The sequence below is a fragment of the Archocentrus centrarchus genome, chromosome 24, assembly GCF_007364275.1.
Source record: "Archocentrus centrarchus isolate MPI-CPG fArcCen1 chromosome 24, fArcCen1, whole genome shotgun sequence".
Lineage (NCBI taxonomy): Eukaryota > Metazoa > Chordata > Actinopteri > Cichliformes > Cichlidae > Archocentrus > Archocentrus centrarchus.
Genome location: NC_044369.1, coordinates 12,222,286 through 12,248,282, shown reverse-complemented (window position 1 = coordinate 12,248,282; position 25,997 = coordinate 12,222,286). Strand labels below are relative to the sequence as shown.

Genomic DNA, 25,997 nt, shown 5'->3' with positions numbered 1-25,997 from the left:
TGAGATCTGGGTAATAACCAAAAGGGTGAGTTTGCAAAAACAAGCAGCCGAAATGAGTTTTCTTCTGTAGCATGGCGTCATTCTACCTTAGAGATGGACTGAGGACATCCAAAGAAATCCCCCTCCCCTGGAGGAATTGGAAAATATTGCTAGGGAGGAGGAAGCCTGGAATATGTTGCTTAGCTTGCTGCCACTGCAACTCAACTTCATATAAACAGGATGGATAAAAACACTAAACTGAAACTAAACATTAAACAATTAAACCTAGAGCATATCCACTAACTGAAACCAAACTGAATACATAAGAAAAAAAAATATAAAGCTAAATAAGATTTAAACCAAATTTAAAAACAAACAAACAAACAAAAAAAAGATAATTAACCATGTATCCCTTACTGATTAGGGATAATTACAAACCAGCATGACTGTTAAACAGGCCTTTACTATAAGCTAAATTATAGACTTGCTACTGTTTCTAAATAATACAGTGTTTCTACCTGACAAGTGCCATCAGCCCAACAATGTCCAGTGCTTGTCAGCAGCTACACGAGTGGATCTCTCTCTGATTTACATTGTCAGGCCTCTATACAGAGCATAAGGGCTACTTCACTACATTCACCTGTATCTGACATGGAGCTCCGACAATGAGGAAACGTGGCTCATGTAAGATAAGAGGCAAAAACAGTAGCCCTCCACGAGAACACAAGAGCTTCTTTTCCACATTAAACACACTTCAGCAGCTTTGCACATTAAAAGAGCATCAAAGAAGGGAAAAGATTCGGCTGGGCTGCAGTAGCTTACTTCTGATCCTCATAGTCTGAGGTTGGTCTGACCATTACCAGATCTGTGTATTGCAAATATTGCATCAGTCAGGCTTTAGGGTGCAGAGTGAGTGAGCTCTTCCTGTCTGTGGAGGAGCAAACGTTAGGAAATAGACGCAGCAGAGTATTTTTTCCCCACACAAGAGCCTCAGATAATGTCAGGAGAATAGGGTCGGGAATGACCTGTCCTCTCTCATGTGTCGCACACAGGTATGTTCATGATTTTCAAGTATGTGTGAATTCTAGTTTGGAATGTCAAATACACAATGTAATACAAGAGCGATATAAGATACAGAAACATGCTAGTTCAGCAGCAATAAAAGAAGCTGAGATGATCATTTCTGCACACAGTGTAGCTTCCAGACAAGAGACAACATGATGTGGTGTTTGTGTTAGCTTGGTTTAAAAGGGGAAGCTCACATTGCTTTATCATAAAAACTATCTTGTTCTTGCTACTGCTGTGCATCTTCTCTCTCTCTCTCTCACACACACACACACACACACACACACACACGCACACACACACACACACACACACACACACACTTCAACATTAATCAGAAGCCATGTGGATAAATACAGGAAGTTATTACACAAGAGGTGTACAAAGAAGGCATTACAAAACCATCAATCGTAATGGGTTGTTTTTTTGTTTTTTTGGTCACAATTGGTGACAAAAGTGGAAAGCATGTTCATCTTGAAAATGGACCAAACCATTCTTGTTCAAATGAAATTACTCAAAGGGATCGGTCAGTAATCCTGGTAGAGCAGTCAACATTGCCTAACGGTAGCGCCGGCCTCTGGCTGCATGACCGCAGATGCTCGTCTCTGTATGAGTGATCTGGAACGATCATTTCGTTGTGCCTTGCGCGCACAATGACAATGAGTTGAATCTAACATCTAACTGATAACTGACAATATAACAGCAGTGCAATTTTTCCACACAAATTTGTGTGGCAAACTTCATCTACAGCTCCTCCTTTGCCTGAGACAACTCAATTAACTTTTTAATAATTGTAAACAGCCTGGAATAACTGGAGTTGCAACCGAGCAAAACACACAAAAAACCCCGTTTTTTCTTTGGTCTGTGTCTCTGGGTTATCAGAATGAGTTCAGTTTTTCCTAACACAAGCTGGCAAGTGGCTGCTAAACACTGTGAGCTGCATCTTAGAGGAAGCCTTCATTGAATGTTCCACTATATTGAAAATAAATTCAAATGGAACTGAAAGTCTTCTCAATTATCCATTTATCCCAGACTCTATTTATTCGACCAAATAAAAATGTCCCTGAAACAAAATGTTTGAAATCTGTTCATTGTGTCATGTACCAGGCAGTTACCAAAACAGACTTATGTACAAAATCTGTGAAAATTAATCTACAGATTTCGGCTTTCACGGCTGTCTCCAAAACAAAAAGTTACCAGAAAAGCTCGCTAGATTTGTCGCTATACTGTACTGACATAACAGAGGTGAATTTCTTTGTTCTGTGTTTGAGCACCGCCTCTCATGACCCTGCACCACCACCAGTTTGACGAGCCACATACAGTGAGAATCACTGCTCTACAGTGACCACTGCCTGCTCCACTCCGTGTGTAAGAGGCCTGTTTATTTTTTTGGCTATCTTTGTAAGGACATTTGATGCATTCCCAAGCCTCATAACCCCAAGTTTAACCATTGTAAGTGCCAAACCCTGAAAGGTGTTACAGTTTCAGCATTTGTGAATATGCTTTAGTTTGTTTTTGGCCTATAAATTTCATAATAAGATCAAGAGTGTGACGCTGTGTGCAGACTTGAATGGAAACACTACACTACACACGCGCCACATAATGTCTGCAGAATATAATTCCCCATTTCATGTGACAAATTATGTCACTCATATGTCGTCCACATGAGTGGTTTCTGATAAAGCTGCACACCACAACCTGCCCATCCTGCACAGCCACATATGCATATATTGAGTGTATCCTTCCAGCCTTCCTCTTTTCCAAACAGTAACTTCATGCTTGCCTGCACGTGATGCATTGTAAATGATAGCTATATAAACATGGGTTATGCGCTCTCTGAGCTGGCACAGCTCTGGTTCCTCTATTAAAAAAAAACAAAACAAAACAAAAAAACATTAAAGCAACTCATCAGTATTAACCATTTATCCATGACTCACTAATTTACTACCTTGTCACTTTAATTACATTTTTCAATTTTAACTTCTTTTACCTTGACTGTACCTGCTACTTGCTGTTCTGCATGTTCACAAAGAGATTTAGTCATGTAGTGTCAATGCACAACTTATTAAGCACTTCATTAGCAGACAGCAAAGAAGTCACTCTGCAGCTGCAATTATAAACAACCAGAAACACTTAATTGAGGAAGCTCCCTCCACGTTACTGTTTATTAGTAACATTAAAGACGACCAGTGTAAACAGACATTTGAGATTATTAAAGCCCTGGTAAATACAGAAAATACAAAGCATAACCAGCAGCACTACAGTAGCTGCTGAATTATATTTCTCTAACATACTGTATGTTCCAGGCGTTTGCCCAATGGTGTTTTTTAATGTCCTTGCATTTCACACCCTCATTAGAAGATCTCACTGAGGGTCAGAAATGATCGAATAAAGAACTGAATGGGTCTAGTTATTAGCATGTTCAATTAGGGCTTTGTTTCACCTCCAAATGAGATGCTCGATCCTCGTGCACACAGAAATGAACTGCATACTTTGAGAAAAATGACATATCTGTGATACAGTGACATCGGTATATGGGGTGTACGTACCCTGAAGGCAATGTCATTTCATAAGGAGCATGCCTTCATGCTTGCTGAAGTCCCTATTTTTGCGGGCGAATAAGTGATATCACAAAGATGGGTCATCTGTCAGATAGAATACATTAGGGAAATTGTCTTTGAGAGATGACACAGTTTGCACGGCATGATGACAGCCAGGCTGCAGGCACAATGTCTAATCCGGTATCTATGGTCAGCTAAACGGTGTACCGCTGACCTTGCCTGCCCATCCTTATACTTCCTTCTCTCTGTAGAGGACAGATAATTGGCAAGGTATAATGACATCTCCTTCACAAAGGTGGCTTTCCACTGGCGTGTATGGCTGCATGATTATGGCAAAAATTGCAATTAGTTATTTTTTGTTATAAGTATGTTAGACAGCTACCAATTAAATCTAGCCACTTATTGATTAAAAAATCTTGCCTTTTACAGCAGATTTTGTGAAATTAAAAATATAACTATAACTAAAACTAACTATACACAACTAAAAATCAAATAAATGAGGCGGAGCTGGTAGGAAGTGACTTTGACTATGAAGCTCATCACCCAAGGGTATCTGCCAGTCCCCACTGGCCTCTTCCTCCATCACAGGAGAAATGAAAGACAACAGGCCCAGACAGGAGTGTACTCTTTCGCCTGGGGAAACCTGCATGGAAAGCAGGGAGAGGGAAAAGGAGAACTGAATAACAGGTTTCCTTGGGTTTATTGGCAAAACCCAGTTACAACCTTTAATTTCTCTAGATAGTCATTATTGAACAAAAGCTTTTTTTTTTTTTTTTTTTTTTTTTTTTAATTATCATCGTGGCTTTAGCTGAAGTACTCAACTAAAGCCAAAATTACAGATTTACAAGAACATGAAAGGTCATAAAAAATTTTATCAGTATCATTAATTCTGTCCAAAAGCATTCTATTACCAGGAATAACACAACACAACAATACATGAAAGAGGCAAGCTCTCAGCTAATGCCAGTTTAATATCATCATCATGCATAAGTCCCCCGTACAATGTTTTAATGGATGAAGGTTATTGTTAAGTATAACCCTATACCACCAAACATGTCATAATCAGCTCAGTGTACTTCAGAAGTGCCGCCGTTTACGGAGTTACGGCAACAATTACTGTAATAACACCACAGTAATACTCTATGTTGGTTGTGAAGTGCCGTTTCTCAGCTTTCAGAAACTGTTTGAATTTTTCCAATAGGACAAACGGCGTTATTACGGTAATTCAAAGTTCCTTTGATCAGCGCCTCAGGCTCTGTGCTAACCAGCTGTTCGGCTAGTAGCGCGATCGCCTGGCAGTATAGTTATAATATGTATGCTGTGTGTGCGTTTCAGATGGCTCTCATGTTGTAAAACTACCGCTGAGAACTGTTGGTCTGGGCATTCAACCGGTGCTTTGCGTGCCTCCAGTTTCTTGCTGTCGGGTTTTTAAAAATGATTCTGGTGAAGGAGTTGCTCTCATGCCTCCGCTAGTGAAGACACTCCCTGGCCAATCAGTGGCATGCTGTCCTCCGCATCATATTTTTGGATCGCCTCGGATTGCTTAGACCCTCAGGTGAGTGAGTACGGAAAAGGACCGGCAAAGTGGACCTGATTCTAATGGAGATGCCGTCAAATCGCGGAGAGTTGTTCCGTATGGAAACGCGGCTTCATTCTCTTGTCTCTATGTACAATGCAATTCGCTACCTGCTGCTATCTAGTCTAGTGATATGGAAGAGTATTACAGGATTATGCTCCCAGTCAGTAGTACAGCACAGACACTCGTGGCATATTAGGTGAAACTGGATAATTTCCCACGGCACACCTGATGATCTCCCACGGCACACTAGTGTGCCGCGGCACACTGGTTGAAAAACACTGGTGTAGGTGATGACATAGCCTGAAGTAATCAATTAAATGGAGACTTCATTAGCTTATAACATATTTTTCTAATGGTGAATGAACACACAAGAAAAATGGCAAAAAAAAAAAAAAAACCCTCCCAAAAAACAAAATTAGTTTGGGCACCTGAGAGCACTTAAGTTTATTTTTTAACTGTAAAACATTTTAATTACATAGTTTGTCACAGTTCTTTTGAATAACATGTGTTCTCCATTTATTAACAAAACTGAGTGTTAAGACACTAATAAGCAAGACCAAGAACATGGATGGATTTCCATCCATCCATCAACTGCTGAGACAGTTCAGCAAAAACCCAAAATATCAAACTGCTTTAAAAAACAAACAAACAAACAAAAACAAAAAAACAGGGCCTTGGAAGATAGTGTAGGCGAGCCAGAAAAATAATTGACAAATACATTTTTAACTTTTAGTTTTCAAATGTATAGTTTGGTCGGATTTGCTATCATACATTTACATTAAAAAAAAAAAAAAACAGAACCAATGAAACACAGCCATAGGATTTACAAAGCAAACATATTTTGTCGATGGCGGAAAGGAACTAAAATGCCTGACTATCAAGCAATTTAAGTACAGCTTTTAATTAAAAAAAAATATTAACCCTCAAAAAAGCAAATATCAAACTGAATCAGTGAAAACACAAAGCTTTATCTGACAATCAGGTTTATGTGGGCCGCTGAAAAGTTTCAGATTTCAAATTGAGCTGCGGCAGTCTTGATTCCAGGAATGGCTGCTCCATAGCATGCCATGGGTATTCCTCGAATTGTTGCTGTAATAGTAGAGTTTGGAAACACAGCCTCACCATCCAAATGACTATCCAACAACAAAGAGGCTGCTTTCAACAATCCAATTATCATCATACTCTGCCTCAAAAACCCAAAAGGACAGGTCAGGATATATTCATGACTGAATATAGTTTAAGTTGGGGACACTACAACAATGTTTTAGTCTTTTCTTTGTGTGCTAAGTCCAGCAGCAATGATGTCACATCTCTGAACATTACCCTGAAGGTTGAGGGATGAAATAAAATGACATTATCAAACTACCAGATAGGTAAAACAGTCATCACAACACCGTCCTTATAATACAGGTCCAGATAATGTTCTAAATGTGAAGAACAGACAGCCAACAGAGTATGTGACAAGGTTAAATCCAGTTATCAAGGTCTCTATATCAGTTCAAAAAAAGGGAACGTGGAGTCTCATAAATTGCTTGGAAATTCGTATTCGCAATAAAAGCCAATCTGACCCCATCATTTTGCTCTAAAAGTTTGTTGTATCACAACATATTGACATTAAATGCACATAATGAACGATGTTCATTCAGTCGAGTCTCTTCGTACACAAGGGGATTAAACGTCAGCCTCCACTTATGCAAACATGTTTCAGGGCTTCAGAACAAAAGAGATGTTAATTTCCATTCATGCTATCGCCCTCTCCACTGATCCCGGAGCTGCAGGGCTATTATTCCACTCTGGTTCACTGCTTCACTCATGATACAAGACATGACTCCAAATCCATTTAAACCTACAGTGTGTTTTCATGCACTACAAGCATTAAACATTTACCAAAGTGGTGCCAAGATGCCAAAAGAATTGTTTCTCTAGGTAAAAGCTTTTAACAATGCACACTTGTCTTTATAGTGAATTCTATAGCAGTGTTTTCATTTACATGCATTTCTTTTTAGCCTCTGATTATCCATCACAAAGACCTTGTTAGCTATCAGGATAAATGACTCAAAATACCAGCAATGTTGAGATCAAACAGAACAGAATGGTGACAAAGACTGACGTCAGTGGAGGTTGATCAAATCCTGAAAAGAGCAAAGCTGTCTCAGCCTAACAGGTCCGACACATATAGTTCAAGACAGTCGAGGAAATGTCCATCAAAGATGATCTGTGGACACCCACACAGTCCAGAGAACAAGTCTAATCAGCCAAGAAACTGCTAACACTTCCGTGGGTGTACGGAGGCTTTGACAAATGAAAATCAGTTTCTGTTATGGCTTCAGAGTGATTTTACTCCAGCCGTCCACTGCCTACTGCTCAGACAACCCAAAACACTCACTCCTGTGCCATAACATGTACAGGAATACTGAAATCCCAGTTATAATTGTTGGCTGTCCCTGACCGGGCCATTAGGAAGTCAATGGGAATTTAGAATTCAAAAGTAAGTAAGTATACATTATGCAGCCTCTCCCATTTCAGCCACCAAACACTCTTTGATTAACTCCCCATCAGAGACAGGTTGATAAACTTCAATAGACTTTTTTCCTCCTTGGCTCTAGACCAGAACTGTCTGTGACACAACCCAATTACTCATCTTTGTACATGAGATAGTAAAAGACTTTGAGATTATGGAAGAGCCGGCAGCTATGCACTCAATGAAAGGGACTAGGGCAGTAAGGACTGAGACTAAAATGGGACAAACTGATATGTGTTACAGCCAATGGTTGTCCAAATCTGACAGGAAAAAAAATTTCAGTTTTGTAGTAGATGTAAGACAGATTGAAATGAACACAAGTGAAACTGGTATTTTTGCATTGTATGTAGGAGATGTTGTGTAAGTCAGTGCTAAAAATTAACCATGTTGTTGATGTTTTACACACTGGATGCATTGCGAAAAAACAACACGATGTCAACTTGTTGTGTAACCTAAATACACACCAAACATGTTGCGTTTTTGCAACTACATTATCCTCATAAAACAACACTGTGAAAAAAAATGCAGTCGACATCAAGCGATGATGTAATCAGGTCCTCGTGTTTCTAAACAAGAGAAGGAAGAAACAGAGATTTTCGGGTTCAACCAGCTCTCATGAGAAAGCAGCAGGGAGAATTTCATGGTTTGATCCCGGAGTTGAAGCTGCATCACGGCCACTTTCACACATATTTCAGTCTATCAGTGAGACAATTTAAGCACTTGTTGCCAGAGATGGGACCACATCTGAGGAGGCAGAGAAATAATTTCAGAGCCAACTGACCCAGAGCAGGGTCTAGCTGTGTGTCTGAGGAAAAATAGTGTTTTTTTACTGTTCCCACATCACTGTATATTCAGTGTATGAGTGCGCATTTTGAGCTATGAGCTCACATGTTGCTAAATGCAGTGCTCTGATTGATCAGATCAGTTTATTTGCTTGCGAAAGTCAGAAAAATTGAACTTGAGCCAAAGAAATAAATGCCATAAATTCAGCCTGTGAAATGACGTGGTCGGTGTTAACGGCTCTGTTAGAACAGGCGAGTCCAAAAGATATTTTTAACGCATAAAATATTTTCACGCATTTTATGCGTAACGGTCTTAAGACTGAACATGGTGACATAGGCTACCACACAGCTGCCACATGGCTGTCTGGTCCAAGTGCTAAAAACAGTACGAGAGCTGAGAACACAAATTCAAGAGTTTGCGAAAAGAAACCCAAGGACATTTCAGAGCTCTCAGATACTTATCGAAGACAGATCTTGTATTTGAGGTTGATGTGACTACCCTTAGCAGTTCCACTTCACACTGAACCTGACTTTAATGCACTCGTTCAAGTCCAAAACAGACTAGATTTCTCTCACTGAGACAGAAAATTAAAAGGAAAAAAAAAAAAAAAAACCGGCAGATTAAATAATTTAGCTACAAACAAAATAGTAATAGTCCTTTGTATGAAGTTGAAAGTCTATGCACATTTTTTTGCATTTGTTTTGGGGAACATTTAAATTAAAGAGTGATCAAATGTTGGTAATTTTACTATGCCTATTTAACATTTTTTCAATATGTTACATCTATTCTCACCAGTTGCAGTTTGTAAAGAGAAAATGAATACTGAGCAGAATTAAGTTCAGCTTATTGGTGCAGCCCTCCACATGTAGCCCCCTGGGAAAATAAATTGCCTACCCTGGTATAGGCTGTACATAGCAATAAAACCCCAATCAACATTTCTGAAAGGCCAGCCTGACTTTTGAGCTTTCCATTAACCAAACATAATCAGACAGTAAAAGCCAGCATATAGTCACATCTATATTTTCTGAATTTTGTTGACATTTTTGCTTTTAATCTAAACAGGATTAACATAAACGTTTCCAAATTGAATTCCTATTGATTAAGTAATTTATCTAATTATTATAACAAATCCAAGCCTAACATTAACACTAGAGGACAAGCCACTGGGAAAAGCACCATTCCCTCAGCTTTTCAATCATCATCAACTCACTCGACTACACTTTGTGGTTGAAGTCAAAAACTACGGCAAATACAGAAAATGTGCTGGTGTTAGCAGCTATGACATCCTCCAAACTTGATACAAAGCCTTGATACAAAAGAAAAGCTGAAAGGTTTCCAAGTCTAATAAAGTATACATTTCCATTTTGCGTCACCAAGTTTTGCTGATTTCTGTGTAACAAACCAATGTCTAGATAAAATACAATTGTATTAGGGGTGCATCAGGAAGGCCATGAAATCAGTGCCAAATCAAAGATGCAGATCCATCTGCTGTGGCAACCCCTTGGGAAATAAGGTAGCAGCAGAAGTACCTTGTTAGATGGAGGCTATTATAAACAATCTCACTGTGAAGCTGCACGCGACAAGCCAATAACACCTGAATGTGACCCGGAATAAGTGACTGAGCCAATAAAATCCCCAGGAATGACTCTAAGGGCAGCTGAAAGTGCAGCTTTACAGTTACTACTGTCCCACATTTATCACTCATTGTGCAATATACAGTAGAGACATGCAAACCTTGCCTGAAATGAAATGCACTCCAATTATGAATGATTTCATTCAGTCCACTCTCTCAACTTTGTATACACGGATGCAAGCAACCAAGCAGCTCTGCTTCTCATGGAAAGATCATATTCCTGGTGATCAAAGAGTGATGGACGCAAACAAGTGCACAATATCTGCATGTTCAGTCATCACCTTTGATCTCACAGGTCAGACAGTCCACCCATTCACACAACATGGAATGAAAAACGTAATCCCACTGATTTACTGCACCTGTTGGGAGGGTGATAGTCTGATCAGACCAAATACAGTTACAATGCTTTCAACAACCAACCAACCAACCAACCACAACACGACTTTCCACTAAGCAGTAACGTTCAGATATTGGAGGCTTTCTGAGGTGGTCTTGTTAACAGTCCAACATATTTTTTTTATTAGTAGCAGGATGGTTCACATTTGAAGGTTCTGGCCATCAAGATTTATCCTGTAAAAGTGGCCCTAATGAATTATAATACCCATTCTTTGTTGTGGCTATAAAGAGTACATCTATGTTTTATTTCTGCTGACACAAAATAAACCGGCACACAAAAAAGGACAAAACATGTTGTAGCTTGTAAAAAGGAGCATCAGCAGAACACAAACACGCACATGATCCCAGAGTTGATAATGAACCTTATTTATAGTATACTCATAGTTGTGGACCTTAATGTTAAAGAAACATGCTCACTGCAAGAGCTTAAGTACACAATTCATAGGAAGGATTCACACACTCTGGTGTGAATCCTTCTTATGAGTTTAATTACAGGTCTTACATTTCCATTCCTGACCTCAGATTGCATTTTGTCATTCTCTTTCAACAAAAACAATGGTGCAATTTCTTCTCGGCTTCTCCTTTTAGAGGCAATCTCACTGAGGTGCATCAGTGTTTTTAATTTGGTGGCTTCTTTTTCTCTTGGCTTCATGGCATGCTCCATTGTTTTCCTGTCCTCTGCACTTCAGCAAACTCAAACAACTCATTTCAACATAAGTTTGAGACACTGATATGCTCTGAGCCCATTAGCCTGAAACGTGTCTCTGGAGTTTGGACTGTTGCTGCTAGGCTAGTTGATGGTGCTGACCTCAGTACTTGGTACCAAAAAAGGCTAGTTAATTTATCTATCCATTTTCTTCTGCTTATCCAATTCAGGGTATGAGGGAAGGCTAGAACTCACACCTAGTTAATTTAGAATTATCAATTTATCTATCATATGTACATCTTTGGACTGTAGGAGGAAGCCAGAGTACCCAGAGAGAGCCCACAAAGGCACAGGAAGAACATGCAAATGCCACACAGCAGTCACCTGTTGATGTCACATCATCATCATCCACCACTATCCATGCACCAAAAGACAGCCACAAAGACAGCGCCCCCTTCTCTCTGTGATGGAAAGTTGCAAATGAGCAAGGTGACAGCTGCTTGAACCAGCAAGTTTTTGCAGTTCTGCAAACACCAATGACGCTCAGCAAATTTGACATATTGTGTGATGTCATACACAGCACAAAAAGCCACAGCAACATTTATAACATGAAGAACAAGACAAATCTGTATGCTTAATAGTTAACCTTTTCCATGTTTTCAGAATGACATTTTTACTTTTGGACTAGTCTAATTTTTCCCTTATTTAAATAATAAATTAAACGTCACTAGTTGAATTTCCTTACTGTTATGTGTCTGAGGATCCTGAAGATTAACATTAAAAATCAGCTTCACTATTAACTGCTGCTTGACCTCATGGCATCTGGTTCTTCCTTCAGTTGACGTAGATTTGTGTTTTACCTTGCAACCCACGTTTGCATGCCTTCTGGTTCTGTCTCAGTGTCCAAGCTAGAGTTTCCAAACCATCAGAGGGTGCCAAGGCCTAGCCCCTTGGTGCTAAGAGGGCCAAGGGGCTAGGCTACAAGCACCCACCTCTACAGTGCTACCAGCAAGGACTTCCACTCCGGTGCAAAAGTTGTACTGAACATTATTAGATCGCTGCAATTGTGTGAGAGAATGCCTTAGAATATAATTTTAATTTTTTTCTGTAATAGATTAAGTCATGTCTGACTCTTGCTCTGAAATCCAAGCCCTGATAATTTGTGATACATCCTGTAAGAGTGTAGCATAGTAGGACACACCTTTTCGAGTCGAGTGATGAAATAAAGGGTGAGCAATCCTCAGTGATGTATCACACCCTCTCGATTATGTATAAGGTGTTGCAGGATGGAGGTACAAAATACCTTTATGAACTTCTTGTGCACTCTGAACAACATCCAGCTAAGAACCAGCTAGCAGCACTGGTAAAGCTGTTAATGCCTAGACAGTGCCAGCCAGTTTTTGAGGAAAAAAAGTTATGGATGAAGCACTTAAACATATATCACTGTGCAGTGCCTCAACAACAGTGAACTCCAATATTTGTGTCATTTCCTCAACGCTAACTATGACTATTAGACAACAAATGGGTTCTGAAACCTCTGGTCAAAAGAAATCACAGATCAGTTCTCTGTCTGCTACAAGAATCTAGTTAATCATTTCTCATAGGTTAACCTTTTTGCAGAGGGGTGCCTTCATGCAGTCTATAATACTGCAGTATGCCTTCAATTATAATTATCAGCTAAAGAATAAGTAAACATTAAAAATTCCCATGATCGTGCATTAATTAGGGGGGGGGGGGGAATGCAGAAAGCAGCTCATGGTTGAGTGCCAAGTTTTAAAAAAACAGTAAATAATAAACAGAGACTAAGAGTGAATTCACCTCATAGTAGCACAGCTGCTTTAACCCTCAGCCTTCACTTACTGCCTGAAATTCTGTGAGAAAATCTCCAGAATTATCATTTCATATAAACTACCCCCGGGATGAAAAGACATCCTAATGGCAGTGTTTGTTACTGATAAAATGATTCATGGTATCTACAAAGCACCACTGTTCTGTTTCTCCAGAGGAGGTGATGCAACATCCATCATATGTGATAGTTAACCAAGAGAACAGCTTATTCATTTGTGAGAAAATACTCCCTGACACATTTCTAGACTTTCTGGACTTTAAACTCAGCCTGAACAGACTCCAAATTATAATGTGCATCGCACTCCATCATCACATTTACTTATCAGTCCTGATCATCATAAATAAAAACAAGCAAGCAGCTACGGAGAATCCTAGTTTAACAATATACTGTCAATTAATTGCTTTAAATAAAAATCACCACATTGAATGCTTCAGCCAAAATGCAACATTTAATTTCCATCCAAATGAACATTTATGTGAAATTTTATCATAAATCTTGACTTATGGCCAAAAAAAAAAAAAAAAAAAAACATTTTGTGAGGTCATGATGGCGCAGATTATGGATACTGTACAAAATCTGGGAAAAGCCCCTTCACATGAATTGGGCGGATAAATGGACAAAAAATAAAATAAAAAATAAAAGGACAAAAGTATCTTGTTCTGGGAGACCAAACCCCAAAACAATCAGCTTATTATATGAGACAACAGAAAAACAGCAAATATTCACATATAAGAGAACCCAGAGTTTTAGCAGTTTCTTAAAACATGGCTTACCTGATCAATTTATTGTTAGAAATAATTGCCAAGCAACCTTCTGCTGATTACTGGAAAAAAAAAATGCAAAATGAGTGTTTATTAAAAAGGTGACTCTATAATGCATCTACAGCAAATGCTGCAACACTTGTTGCATCCAAATGTTTGATACTTGATTCAATTCAATTCAAAGATCTTTATTATCCCCTAAGGGCAATTTGCTCTACAGCCAGTAGTGTAAAAACTGCATCTGGAAGGCAGCAACCTAAACTCATGGTGCAGTGGGTGGTCTGAATCTGCCAGGATCAGTCTGGCCTTTCCTTTTTCACTGACCTGGCATTGTTGCATGGAACAGGTTTCCAGTGGTCCAATGAGAGGACTTCAATTTTTTTAAGTAATTTATTAAAGCTTAAAAACACTTTTTTTTGTTTGTCAAATATCCCAAATAACAACAAAGAGACAGCGCAGATTTCAATTAGGTATAGGTACAGACTCTTTGCCTTAACTATATGCAGACTAATCATGTTTACATGCACTGTCACCCCCAAAGGCCCGTTTGGAGTCAGGAAAAACCCTGAGTAGGACCAACTATTAGCCATCAGCAACATTTTGGGGGGAAGCTGGGGACTAACACCATTGTCAAGTTGCTCGCCGCAGCAGAAACGTTTTAAACGACCAGCCCTTGCTCATTTTCAGCTTCCTGAAGCATGACTGCTGCACCACAAATGAAGGTGCTTAACAGTTTTTACTTTGCTTTGCTCCATTTGTAAGACTCTAGCATATTTGCGTGGCTTTGTATCAGTGTTAATTTCAAACATTAGATTCATGTTGTAGCCTGATATCAGGCTACAACATTTATAGACCACAACAAGAAAAATTATGGACTATAAATGTCCAAAGCTGTGAACTTGGACAAAAACTAGAGCAAAAAATCACACTGTATCCACTGTCCACAGTTAAGGATCCCATAGACAATGCAGGGAACTATAGCTGAGAAGTTTTGTGTGGGGAGGGGTACAGTAAGCATTAAACCAACTCATCCTTGTCCCTGTACTCTTGAACGCAAGATTCAGATTCTCACATATACAAAGACAACCAGGACTGCGCACTGTACAGTTTATTTAATGCAATTATTTCCAGATATTCACATTTTGTAGAACATGTTAAAGCTGTCTGAACAAGTCAGTTGTCTCAGCAGCAAAACACCACCAAACATTTAACAACCAACATCTCTAAAAACAATCACTTCCTGAAGTCAGGGTTCTAACATATGCAAACAAGCATGCTTATTTATTCCAGAGAAGTTCAGGATACCCTCAATAACTCAGGTCAGTATCGCTGTCATCAGACAGAAGTGAGCTTCACTGGCTCATTTGACTCCTTTCACAAAGTTTTACAGCCTCCTCCAGAGTAAATAAACATGGACACCCAGCATACTGACAGCTGAGGTAAACAACAGAGTGAGATTTAAAAAAAATGCACAAAAAAAAAAAAAAAAAGTTAGATTAAAATAACATTACTCAAACTTTGATAATGATGTCATAGTAACGTTAGTAAAATACATTTGTATTACTGCAGCATTGCATTCTGTTGTGTTCTGGTTATTTTGCAACCAACTTTCCACAATGTCACCGTTAATGTTGCAACTACTCAAATTGTGACAAATTACAACACTGGTTTTATGTATTGTGTTTGCAGGGATGTCTGTGCAACAGAAAAGATGCTGCATCACAGCTCCTTCACAGCTCTGCCTACGTGCATCTACCCAGCAAATATTTCAACACTGACTAACCGCTGGCTGATGGTCTTTTCAACATCTAGTCAAGGTTGAAAATTAGGCGTACTTCGTAAAGGTCACCGGAACATCCGTAATAGACTTTTTTGCAAGACAAAGTCTTTGTTTTATCTCCTTCTAATCAATTATAACAAAGAAAAATATTCTTAATCATAAGAAAAACATCCAAAAAAGAAAAAAACAGCAGCATGATTTGAACTTGTGACCTCCAGCTTTGTGGCCTCGTTCCCTTCCTGCTGAGCTGACTGACTACACACTACACCCCAGGGGTTACAATGCTGACATCAAGGGCAGAGAGGTGATGGTTATGACAGTCAAACATGTTAAGTTCACCATACAACAAATGAGAATTTTTTTTTTTTTTTAAGTATATAAACATCCAAAGGTTGAAAATGTTGTTTATATATAGTCTGCTCAGAGCTACATTAGCTTTCCAGCAAATGTTGCTGCATTGGGGATTTTTTATTTATTTATTTTTTAAATAAAGAAACATGCCTTTAATTTCTTTATTTCAACAACCTGATCAATTTTTTCCTGCTTTGTAAGAGACAGTCTGACTGGACTTTCATTCTACATGGAACCAGCCACCCCAGTCTCACTTTGGGAAATCTACACAAATTTTACATCTTTTTGGCAGAGGAGTTGGTGGAGTTACTGGTGGAGTGAATCACTTCCCCTCTCATGCCAGAGATCCAAGTTTGAATCACACAAAGACTTTCACACATCATTTGTAACATTTTTACTAACATTAATGCTGAATGAAAAATGTCCTTTGGTTAAGATTAGGCATTTGCAGCAACTTGGTTAGGGTTAGAAAAAGATAATGATTTGGATTAAAAAAATAAAAGGACTGCTACATCTTTAAAAGCTTTGCTTTTTTGGTTGCCATGGTGATGTCTCCCTGATTTTTCTGGGCAAAATGGTATATTTTCTGTTATGAAATATACTTCCTATTGAAATACCTATTCCTATTGAAATGCTTACAATTTTGTATCGACACAAAATTGTAACATTTAATGTCAACAAAAAATTAAAAAAAAAAAAAACTGATTGCTTTTTGTTTGTTTTTTAAATGAGGGAGGGCCGTTAACCAGTTTTAAGCAGGGAAATAACACTGTTTCAGTCATGTTTGCTGGGTAATGGTAAAGGTTCGGCTGACCTTAGATCAAACTGAGAACTCATTAAGCCATCTTTTTTTAGTTGCATGACAATGGCACATTACATGAATTATAACGCTTTAAAGTGACATTCAAAACACCAAAACCGCACGCTATTAAAACATACTGCTTCCTATAAAAACATTATGTACCACATAAGAATTAATTATGATACGACTCTAACATCACATTTTATCTGGTTATCATCAGACTCAAGGCCTTTACACACTGGATGTGTTGCGAAAAACGAAACGAAATTCCGAATCTTTCGGATGCAAACTTGTGGTGTAACCTACATACACACTGAACGTGTTGCATTTTTGCGAATATTTCATCGTAAAAAACACATAAAACGCAATGTGAAAAAAATGCAGTCAACATCATGAGATGATGTGATGAGGTTCTGATGTTTCTAAACAAGAGAAGGAAGAAAGAGATTCCAGGTTCATCCAACTCTCATGCAAAAGCAGCAGCAGGGAGAATTTCATGGTTTGATCCAGGAGTTGTAGCTGCATCACGACCGCTTGTATAGTCACTATATTGGTGTGGGTTTTGAGCTATGAGCTCAGTGTTGCTAAATGCAGTGCTCTGATTGGTCAGATCAGTTTCTGACTTTCACTTGCGAAATTCAGAAAAATCGAACTTGATCCAAAAAAATAAATGCCGCAATTTCGTCCTGTGAAATGAAGCGGTCACTGGGAACAGCTGCATTAAGAACAGGCAAGTCCGAAAAATATTTTTAACACACAAAATATCAAAGCCTGCAATACATATTTGCTCAACGCAAAGTCCAGGTGCTCTATGGAGTCAAAGCTTTGAATCATTAATCATCATGCCTTATTGCTTCCTATATTCACCACTTAGCAATTTGTAAGCATTTTGTTCTGTACAGCCAAACCCAAGTGCACCGAGTCACTTCAAGATATTCAACCAGTCATTTGAGTGGAAACAACAAGGACTTGTGATATTTGTGTGTCAGGTAAGTGTCTCTGACAGTCTGTCTCCATCAGTCATTTAGGGAGCACACCAACAATTAGCTCCATTTCTGATTAATCTGACAACCATATTCTCAGATAATTGACCTATAAAGTGTCACGAATGGTGAAAAATGCCCTTCACAACTTCTGAATGTCTCAGACACTTTTTTCACGTCCCACTGTCTGACAAAAATTCCCAAACCTAAAGGGAATTTATTAACTTAAAAATGACAATGAAAGGCACACAATACTCACATGTCAGCCACACCACCACCACCTTTACTGAAATATTAAATTATCAACTACTGGTTTGAACGAACCCTCTCCAGATGCACAACATAGTCAAGAGGAAATATATTTAACCTCAAACAGGAAGCAATGCATTTCAATGTGAGAACACTTTCAGAGAACCAGTTATTGAAGCATGTAACTGTAATTATTTGAAAAATGCTTTATTAAAAGTAGAGCAAAGACCAGCTGCAACACTTGAGGATCAAAACAAAAAGGTAAGCTTGTTTTTTTAATACATTTTTCTTTGAGTTGTTTCAGCTACCCATTAGCAACTTATCAGTTAAGGAGGAAACACTTGAAGCTGGAGGAGGGAACGTGTTTTTGATGTTCATAACTTGGAATGTCCAGTATCAGCTTTACTGACTATTTGCCAATTAATTTTAAAAAACAAAACAAAAGAAACAAACAAACTGACATTTAACGGTTTACCGTGTTTGACATTTACCTGTTGTGTCTCATCAATTTTAAAATGCATTTTAAAACAATTCAGTTATTTATCATAATGAAGATTTTATCTAAAGCACAAAAAAAAAACCCACCATAAACAAACAAACAAACAGATATAACAGTATCATAAATGGCCCAACTATTGTTTTAAACCTTAATGTTACGATTGGTGCCCGCATGGTTTGAGACCAGTTTGCAAACACCTGTTGCTACAGAAAAATTAGTATTCCTCTGCTGGTTGCAAATAGTTGCTGGAGGTTGCCAGCACTCTAAGGCTGCAATGATTCGTCGATAACTTGACACAATCGATGACATCAACTACAAAGACTAGTCGACGTGAAATTTTAATGTTGTTGTGTCATATTCTAAGACCACGTACATATTTTGTAACTGCAATATACTACGAGAAGGTATGGGGGCAGTATTGCCTCCACTGTCTGCCAATAACAATACTAACAAAGAAGAAAATAACGTGAACAACATAACATGGTGGAACAGAGAGGAGGGTGGAGAAAATGAAATAAAATGGACAGTGACTGTCAAATGTGTGGGAGCATTTCACAGAAAACAACAATAAAGTTGAATGCAGACTGTGCAAAGCAGAGCTTTCCTTCCACAGCAGCATCACTGCAATGCTGAGCGTTTAAAACGCCGGCACCCTGGAGCTGTTACAACGTTTTAGAGAGTTAGTGCATCGCGTTGATACCCTGTTAATGTTTGTACAGTAATGTTTCTGTTAGTCTGTCGGAAACAAAGTCTCACGGATGATGTTTGCTAAGCAGCACCATTTCAGTTATGTTAGCTAACGAGCGGCTCCTATTTCTTTCCTCGCATTAATATTAGCATTCATTCTGAATAGTAACTGAATCGTCTGTAAACTTTTCAGCTGTTTCGGACCAGAAAAATTTTTTTTGATTTAATCTGAAGCCTTATTTGAATTTTTAAGACAGAGGCCATTTTTATTTACTTATCTGCACATTATATTTTCATTTAAAAAATAAAAATTGCATTCACTTTAATATGCATTTTTTAAAATATTTATTGTGATGGTCACAATGTTAAAAATACATGTGATTAGTTCCAAACATGTATTTTTATGGGTCATTATTTTAATTGTGAAAAGAGACAAGGTGATATATTCACAGGTGGGCAGACTTGAACAGGTGAGGTAAGATTGAAATAATTGTTGAGTAATCGACTAATCAAAAAAAATAACTGACAGATTAGGCGACTACCAAAATAATCTTTAGTTGCAGCACTACAGCAGTTGCTATGAAATAGATTGCTAAAGCCCCAATTCACACAGACCTCTTTGTAACCACTGGTCACTAGGGAAAATGTGTATGCCATGACTAGTTGCAGAGGATGTTTGCTATTGCTAAGTGAAATTGGACGTAAAGTGGTATACAGTACCACACCGAAAACCTCCTTGTGATAGCTTTGGTCACTAGCAGATTGCCACGGTTACCCATAGTTTACATGGAAGAGGCCAATTTTTCTGCCAACACTTGTCAACTACTCTCCAAGCAGTAAAAACTGTGAAAAGTGTGATGCAACCTGAAAACGGTGACCAGTCACCTTCAAAGTAAAAGCTGCACCTTTTCAAATGTGTTGGTTTCACCGTTAAGGAACAGCTTTTACTTTGAAGGTGAACATTCTCTGTTTTCAGTACTGCTCTGTGGTTAGTTGGCAAGTGTTTGCAGACAAATCACCATCTTCCAGGCCAACTAAAGGTGGCTGCGAGAGACCAAAGCAATCACAAGGATGTTTTTGGTGCAGCACCCACTTTGCAACTGATTTCACCTGGCAACTGCCAGCAACCTTGGGGAACACACTTTTTTTTTTTTCCTGTTGACCAGAGGTTGCCAAAGGGTCACCAACCAGTCTCTAGGCCTGCGTGACTCAGGCCTTAATAACCCCTATGAAGCACAAGATTAATCCTCTGTTTATCTGGTAGGAGCAACTGAGAGAAGACTTTATGGTTACTACTAATTTAATACACGATAATGAAAACTACAAACTAAAACCCATGGTCTCAGGCTGGTTAGCTGTCATGATCTGGGTAGGAACATGAACATGGGGGGAAAAAAATGTACGTGGTGCTTAAACTGTGGTTCAAGTTATATAAATTAAGCAAAAAAATGTGTCAATCTATAACTGCTAACTTTGTTGAGATAAAAAAAAATGCATTTTTTTTTTTATTGTGCAGCACATATAATATTTTTTCACAAGAGATAAAGGATTGAATAGCTGTCATTTCCTATGTAATCTTGTAAAGCATTCAGCAAACCACGCCTTTGTCAAATGACATTTTTACACACTGATTGTCAGGATGTGAGGAGCCAGCATTTGTCTCGCTCATGTACCTACATCTGAGTCACAGCAGTAAGCATTTGTTTCTCTGAAACATGTACATGGAAAACACTTACCCATTCATATGAATGGATAAGTGTGTCCAAACTTTTGACTGGTACTTAAATTAGTACTAACTTCATAAGTAATCTAATAGGACACAAAACAATCTTTGTGAAGTGTACATGTAAAGGCAGAAGACATGAAGCCCAAACTGGTGTTAGAGCAGTCTCCTGCATCAGTAAGAGGTCACCACTGATCCCAAAATGCACACAAAGCAACAGTGATGCACCATGAATGATAAAACCATCTTACCTGTATAACCTGCAACCCAACCCCACGAAGACACCATGGCCAGCAACCACTTGAACATGATTCCTTCAATGTGCCAGAAAGCGGAGCTGTCCCATATTCTCAGGGGCTGAAGCAGCAGCAGGTACAAGCAGTAAGATGGGATGGCTACACAGTTGTTGAAGAACATAAAAGTGAAACGAAGCACGGACTTGAGGAGAACCCAGGCCAGTTTGCCGGCCCCATCCAAGAGCTGTGCCATCCTGATACACACCGTCTGCAAAGGACACGCATGGCAGCAGTTAGCCTCTCCCAATGACTTGTTTAACAAGGCAGAAAACGAGTCATGTGTGAAACTTGCATCGCGTTATCCTCACTGTACACAAACTCTCTGAACTAATCCGCAAATTTACTCTGTTATTCCACACACACCCACCTTGGAAACCCAACAGAGTGTGAGCCGCTAACCGGCTGAGGATGAGGCTATTTCACGGAATTTAGATGTAACACAGGCGTCCTGGCCGCTATCTTCACATTATTAATAAGAAGGATTTATTCCTGAATATACCTGCTTCTTATTCGTTATCGACTGCCTGCTAGCTGCCAAGCCTTAGCAATAATGCATGCAAAGACAGCGCCATAAAAGGACCAGCCGCTCGGGACGCGGTCGAGTACTTCATGACATGCTAGCTAGCGGTGGAGTGAGTTAGCATAACGGGATTAGTTAGTATATTTCGGCAATGCCGCGAAATATACCGACAGGCACAGCAGAGGCAGCTAAGATTAAATATTCGAGTGTTTTACGAGACATTACCAGACGTTAACTCGGGCGCAGGGTGTCTGGAGGCTGCAGCAAAGCGCAATATCCGTGTGCCTCATCCAGCATATAGTCCGACCCCTGTAACTGAGTAGTAAAAGTCTGATAGCTCATGTTACTCACCCGGTTACCGTCACTGAAGCATCCAAGGACGGGCCGAAGGTGCAGCTAATTGTTGGAGAGAGATAAATGCTGTCACGTGTACCCAACCCAGAAGGTTAAGTTAGCAGTATCTGCAGGTCGGCATGGTTTGGCTATCAAACATGGGGGTCAAAGGTGGAACTAATGCGCGATAAAACTGCGGCTGCATCCATTTAGCTTAAAAACGCGGTTTGCTCGGGTACACGCTCAATCCCGGAGGGCACCGTTAGCTCGCTAGCTGGCTAGCAAGCGACTCCACTCAGGCGCCGCTGGCTCCATCTCAGTCAGACACCGGGATAAATCCTCTGATGCATCATCATCACCGTCATCGTCAAGTTAGCCGATCTCCCATTAGCGAATATTGATGTGAGGCGGCTCAACAGGGGAGGGGGGACCTTGGGTTCAGCGCTGATCGTTAGACAAACGCGATTTAAAATATGCACCGCAGGTACACGTCAAATACAAAGATCAGCGATTTCTCGTCTTTGGCTTCCCAGAGCCGTTATCTTTCTCCGGGTACCGATTGAACGCGTCAATGTACACAAAAGATCAACAGGACCGGAAATGAGACGAACATGCCTTCAAAGTAAAAGCAGTACTATATGGAGTAACTGATTTATTTTTTCGATTTATGTTACACTGTTAAAGAAAAACGAAATCCTTAATTATCCTTAACTATTGGTAACATTGGTATGACTGCCTCCTAAAAGATTAGGAGTCTTTTTATGTATTTTTTTTTTTAATGTGACCTTGTTTTTCTTTTTTCCTTTAATCATTGATTGTTTTGTGTTTGTTTTTATGTGATGTGGACTATGAGTCTGTAATAAATCTATCTATCTATCTATCTATCTATCTATCTATCTATCTATCTATCTATCTATCTACCTATCTATCTATCTATCTATCTATCTATCTATCTATCTATCTATCTATCTATCTATCTATCTATCTATCTATCTATCTATCTATCTATCTATCTATCTATCTATCTACGCCAGCAAACTTTAGTGTTTAATGATCATTGTAGATTAAAATGGTTAAATGTTCCAATGAGGGTGGATTGCTTACTGAGAAGATGGAAAGCGTACTGTGAGGAGCTTGTGAATGAAGAAAATGAGAGAGGGGGACAGATGGAGGAAAGTTAGTGAATCAGAAAGTGCAGAGGGTTAGTAAGGAGAAAGTGGGCAGCTGTGAAGAAGATGAAGAGATGAGGTATGGAGATATCTAGGAGAGAGCAGTGGACTTTTTAAGCAGATTATTTAACACAATTTTGGAGAGTGAGAGGATGCATGAGGAGTGGAGAAGAAGTGTACTGGTACCAATTTTCAAGAACAAGGATGAGGGGCAGAACTGTAGTAACTACAAGGGGATAAAGCTTATGAGCCATGCCATGAAGCTATGGGAAAGAGTTGTTGAACCTCAGTTAAAAAGAGAGGTGACGAGGAAAAGAGGAAGACCTCAGAGAAGGTTCATGGATGTAATGAAGGAGGACATGCAGAGGGTTGGTGTGACAGAGAAGGAAACTAGCAATAGCGTGAGATTGAGGCAGATGATCTGCGGTGGCAACACTTAAGCAGATCAGCTGATAGAAGGAGAAAAATAAGCTAGTCTGTTTCAATATAAAAGAAAGAAAGGAAAAAGTAAAAACATGCAAGGATAACACAAAAATGCATTGATCTTTGATTGGAATACAAATACATTTTTCCAGTTTTCCCAGAAGCAGGAGGAATATCTTGTGTTACTTAAAGTACATACAGTTAAGGCCATTTTGACCATGTTTTCAGAATCGATTAATCATCACAGAAATTTTTACATAACATTTCTCAGCACAATGTGAAAGGTACGGTGGGGGCCTCCTGTATGCATCATTATATGCCACCTGAAGCTTTTTCATATTGTGCTTTACTGTAAGTGCACCACAAATGTACTGCATGAAGTGGAGTACAATAGGAACTAAAAAGTTATTTTAACATAATCTGTACACATATGGAATTTATGGGCTACCATATTTGCTTGTGCACACAGTTTACAACACTGGTCCTGTACATCATGATCACCACAGAAAAAAATTGCCCCATTATTGCACTCTTTTTAGAGTTTAATTCAATATAATACTGCAAACAATAATTTGAGCAGACCCCGAGCAGCTGCTACAAGCTGGCGCTATGAGGGACAGAACAACTGAATCATCACACATTGGTTGACTGATATGGCTCTGCCCCATCATACAGCCAGGATTCTGATTATTATGTTTTAGAAAGATCATCCATATGCAAACCAAAAAGAAAAAATGACTATGTCCCACCTTGTCGGACCCCACTGGTTACTAAAAAGGGTGTAGCTGTATTTCTGCCACATTGGGCTTGTATAGTTTGATGTTTGATGAAGATTCAAATGTCTTATTATTTACAAACAGATTGTTGTTACATAAAAACATGGATAAAAAATAAGCACTATCAAGTTATGCAAGACATCTTGTATATGTTGATGTTCATCTTTGGGCTTTTTTAAAAACACACTTGTTTTTGTGCTTTGTTAATTTTTTTTAATATGTTCTACCAAACGTAAACTCGGGCGCAGTGTGCCTGGAGGCTGCAGCAAAACGCAATATGTGTGTGCCTCATCCAGAATATAGTCCGACCCCTGTAACTGAGTAGTAAAAGTCTGATAGCTCATGTTACTCACCCAGTTACCGTCACTGAAGCATCCAAGGAAAATGTGTGTTGTTTTTACTTTTCACATATTTGTATAATTCCTTTTTTTTTTTTTTTTTTGTACTTTTTACATGAACTCTATTCATAAAATTGTAATTATCCTGTCCTGTGATAATGTATTAACACAGGACAGGGTAATATTAGGTAATATTACCTTGTTGTGTAAGTAAAATGGTGTACTTACAATTGATATCTTCTTTTTTCATCCAAATATAATAAATTATAATCAACAATTAAAGTGTGAGAATATTACCTAAAACTACATGTCACAGTGGAACAGTACTTATGAACAATGGGGAGGTGCTCATTATAAAAGATATAACATCTTTTTTTTTTTTTTTTTAATCATTCTCAGTCCTTGAAATGTTAATTTTTGGATTTTAGCATGAACTAGAAACTAAACACTTGAATTTCCATCAGACACTGAAGGCATTAAAGCACCTTTGATTTTGAAAAGCAAAAGCGGAAGTTGTTTGTTTTTTTTTAACGCCACTCTCGCTTGATCCTCTTCATCTGAAGAGTCTTGAGTGCGCAGACTCCGGTCAAGTGCTGATGGTTGGTTTTAGTCCATGACCACACAAATAAATATATATATAAATAAATGAAAAAAACTCATGACTTCATCTGAAGTCATCCGTGCTCATTTCCAGTTACTTTCACATCATATCATTAATTTGGGCGTGGATACTTTCTTTTACAGTCTTTGCCTTTATAACATTCTGCACTAGAAACAGCGGTATGGTATTCGAGCAAAGCTATAGGTGCAAAATCTATTGCATAATAAAAGTTAAACATAATTATAGTTAAGTTTTAGGTGCTTAAATGCTGCCGGAAAAAAAAAAAACCTCAGTTGAGGGGTATAAAATGATCAGTTAACCTATCTAGAAAGCATTAAATCTGATATAGACCTATGATTAAAACAAATGTGGGGCCGACAGCAAAGATTTTAGGGTTCTTCACAGAAAGATGCTCAGTTAATTACTATGGAGTGCCCCCTATTGGCTGTCTGTGCAATTGCATGGATGTAGGACGCGTAAAAATCCAAGGACATTGAGCAATAAATCATCTTAGAGAGGTTACTGGGTGTATGAAAATGTATTGTATTAAAACAACTGCATTAAACTGAGCATCCTGTAGTGGCTGACTTCAATCTTGAGGCTATACAAAAAAGCTAAAGATGAAATGAAATATCAGAAGCCTTAAAAATTGATCAGTTCCATTTTAAAAAGACACACCAAGTTATTATTTAAA

General features: G+C 38.7%; 1 protein-coding gene across 1 annotated transcript in view; it reads right to left on the bottom strand.

Annotated features, from left to right (window-relative positions):
• lpgat1 (lysophosphatidylglycerol acyltransferase 1) overlaps positions 1 to 22,546 on the bottom strand; it is a 130,980-nt gene extending 108,434 nt beyond the window's left edge. The window contains 2 exon segments of the mRNA XM_030722034.1: positions 21,099 to 21,351; positions 22,015 to 22,546. Coding sequence (XP_030577894.1) covers positions 21,099 to 21,336 — 238 coding nt within the window. The 5' untranslated portion in view covers positions 21,337 to 21,351; positions 22,015 to 22,546.
• Positions 22,547 to 25,997: the final 3,451 nt, after the last annotated feature.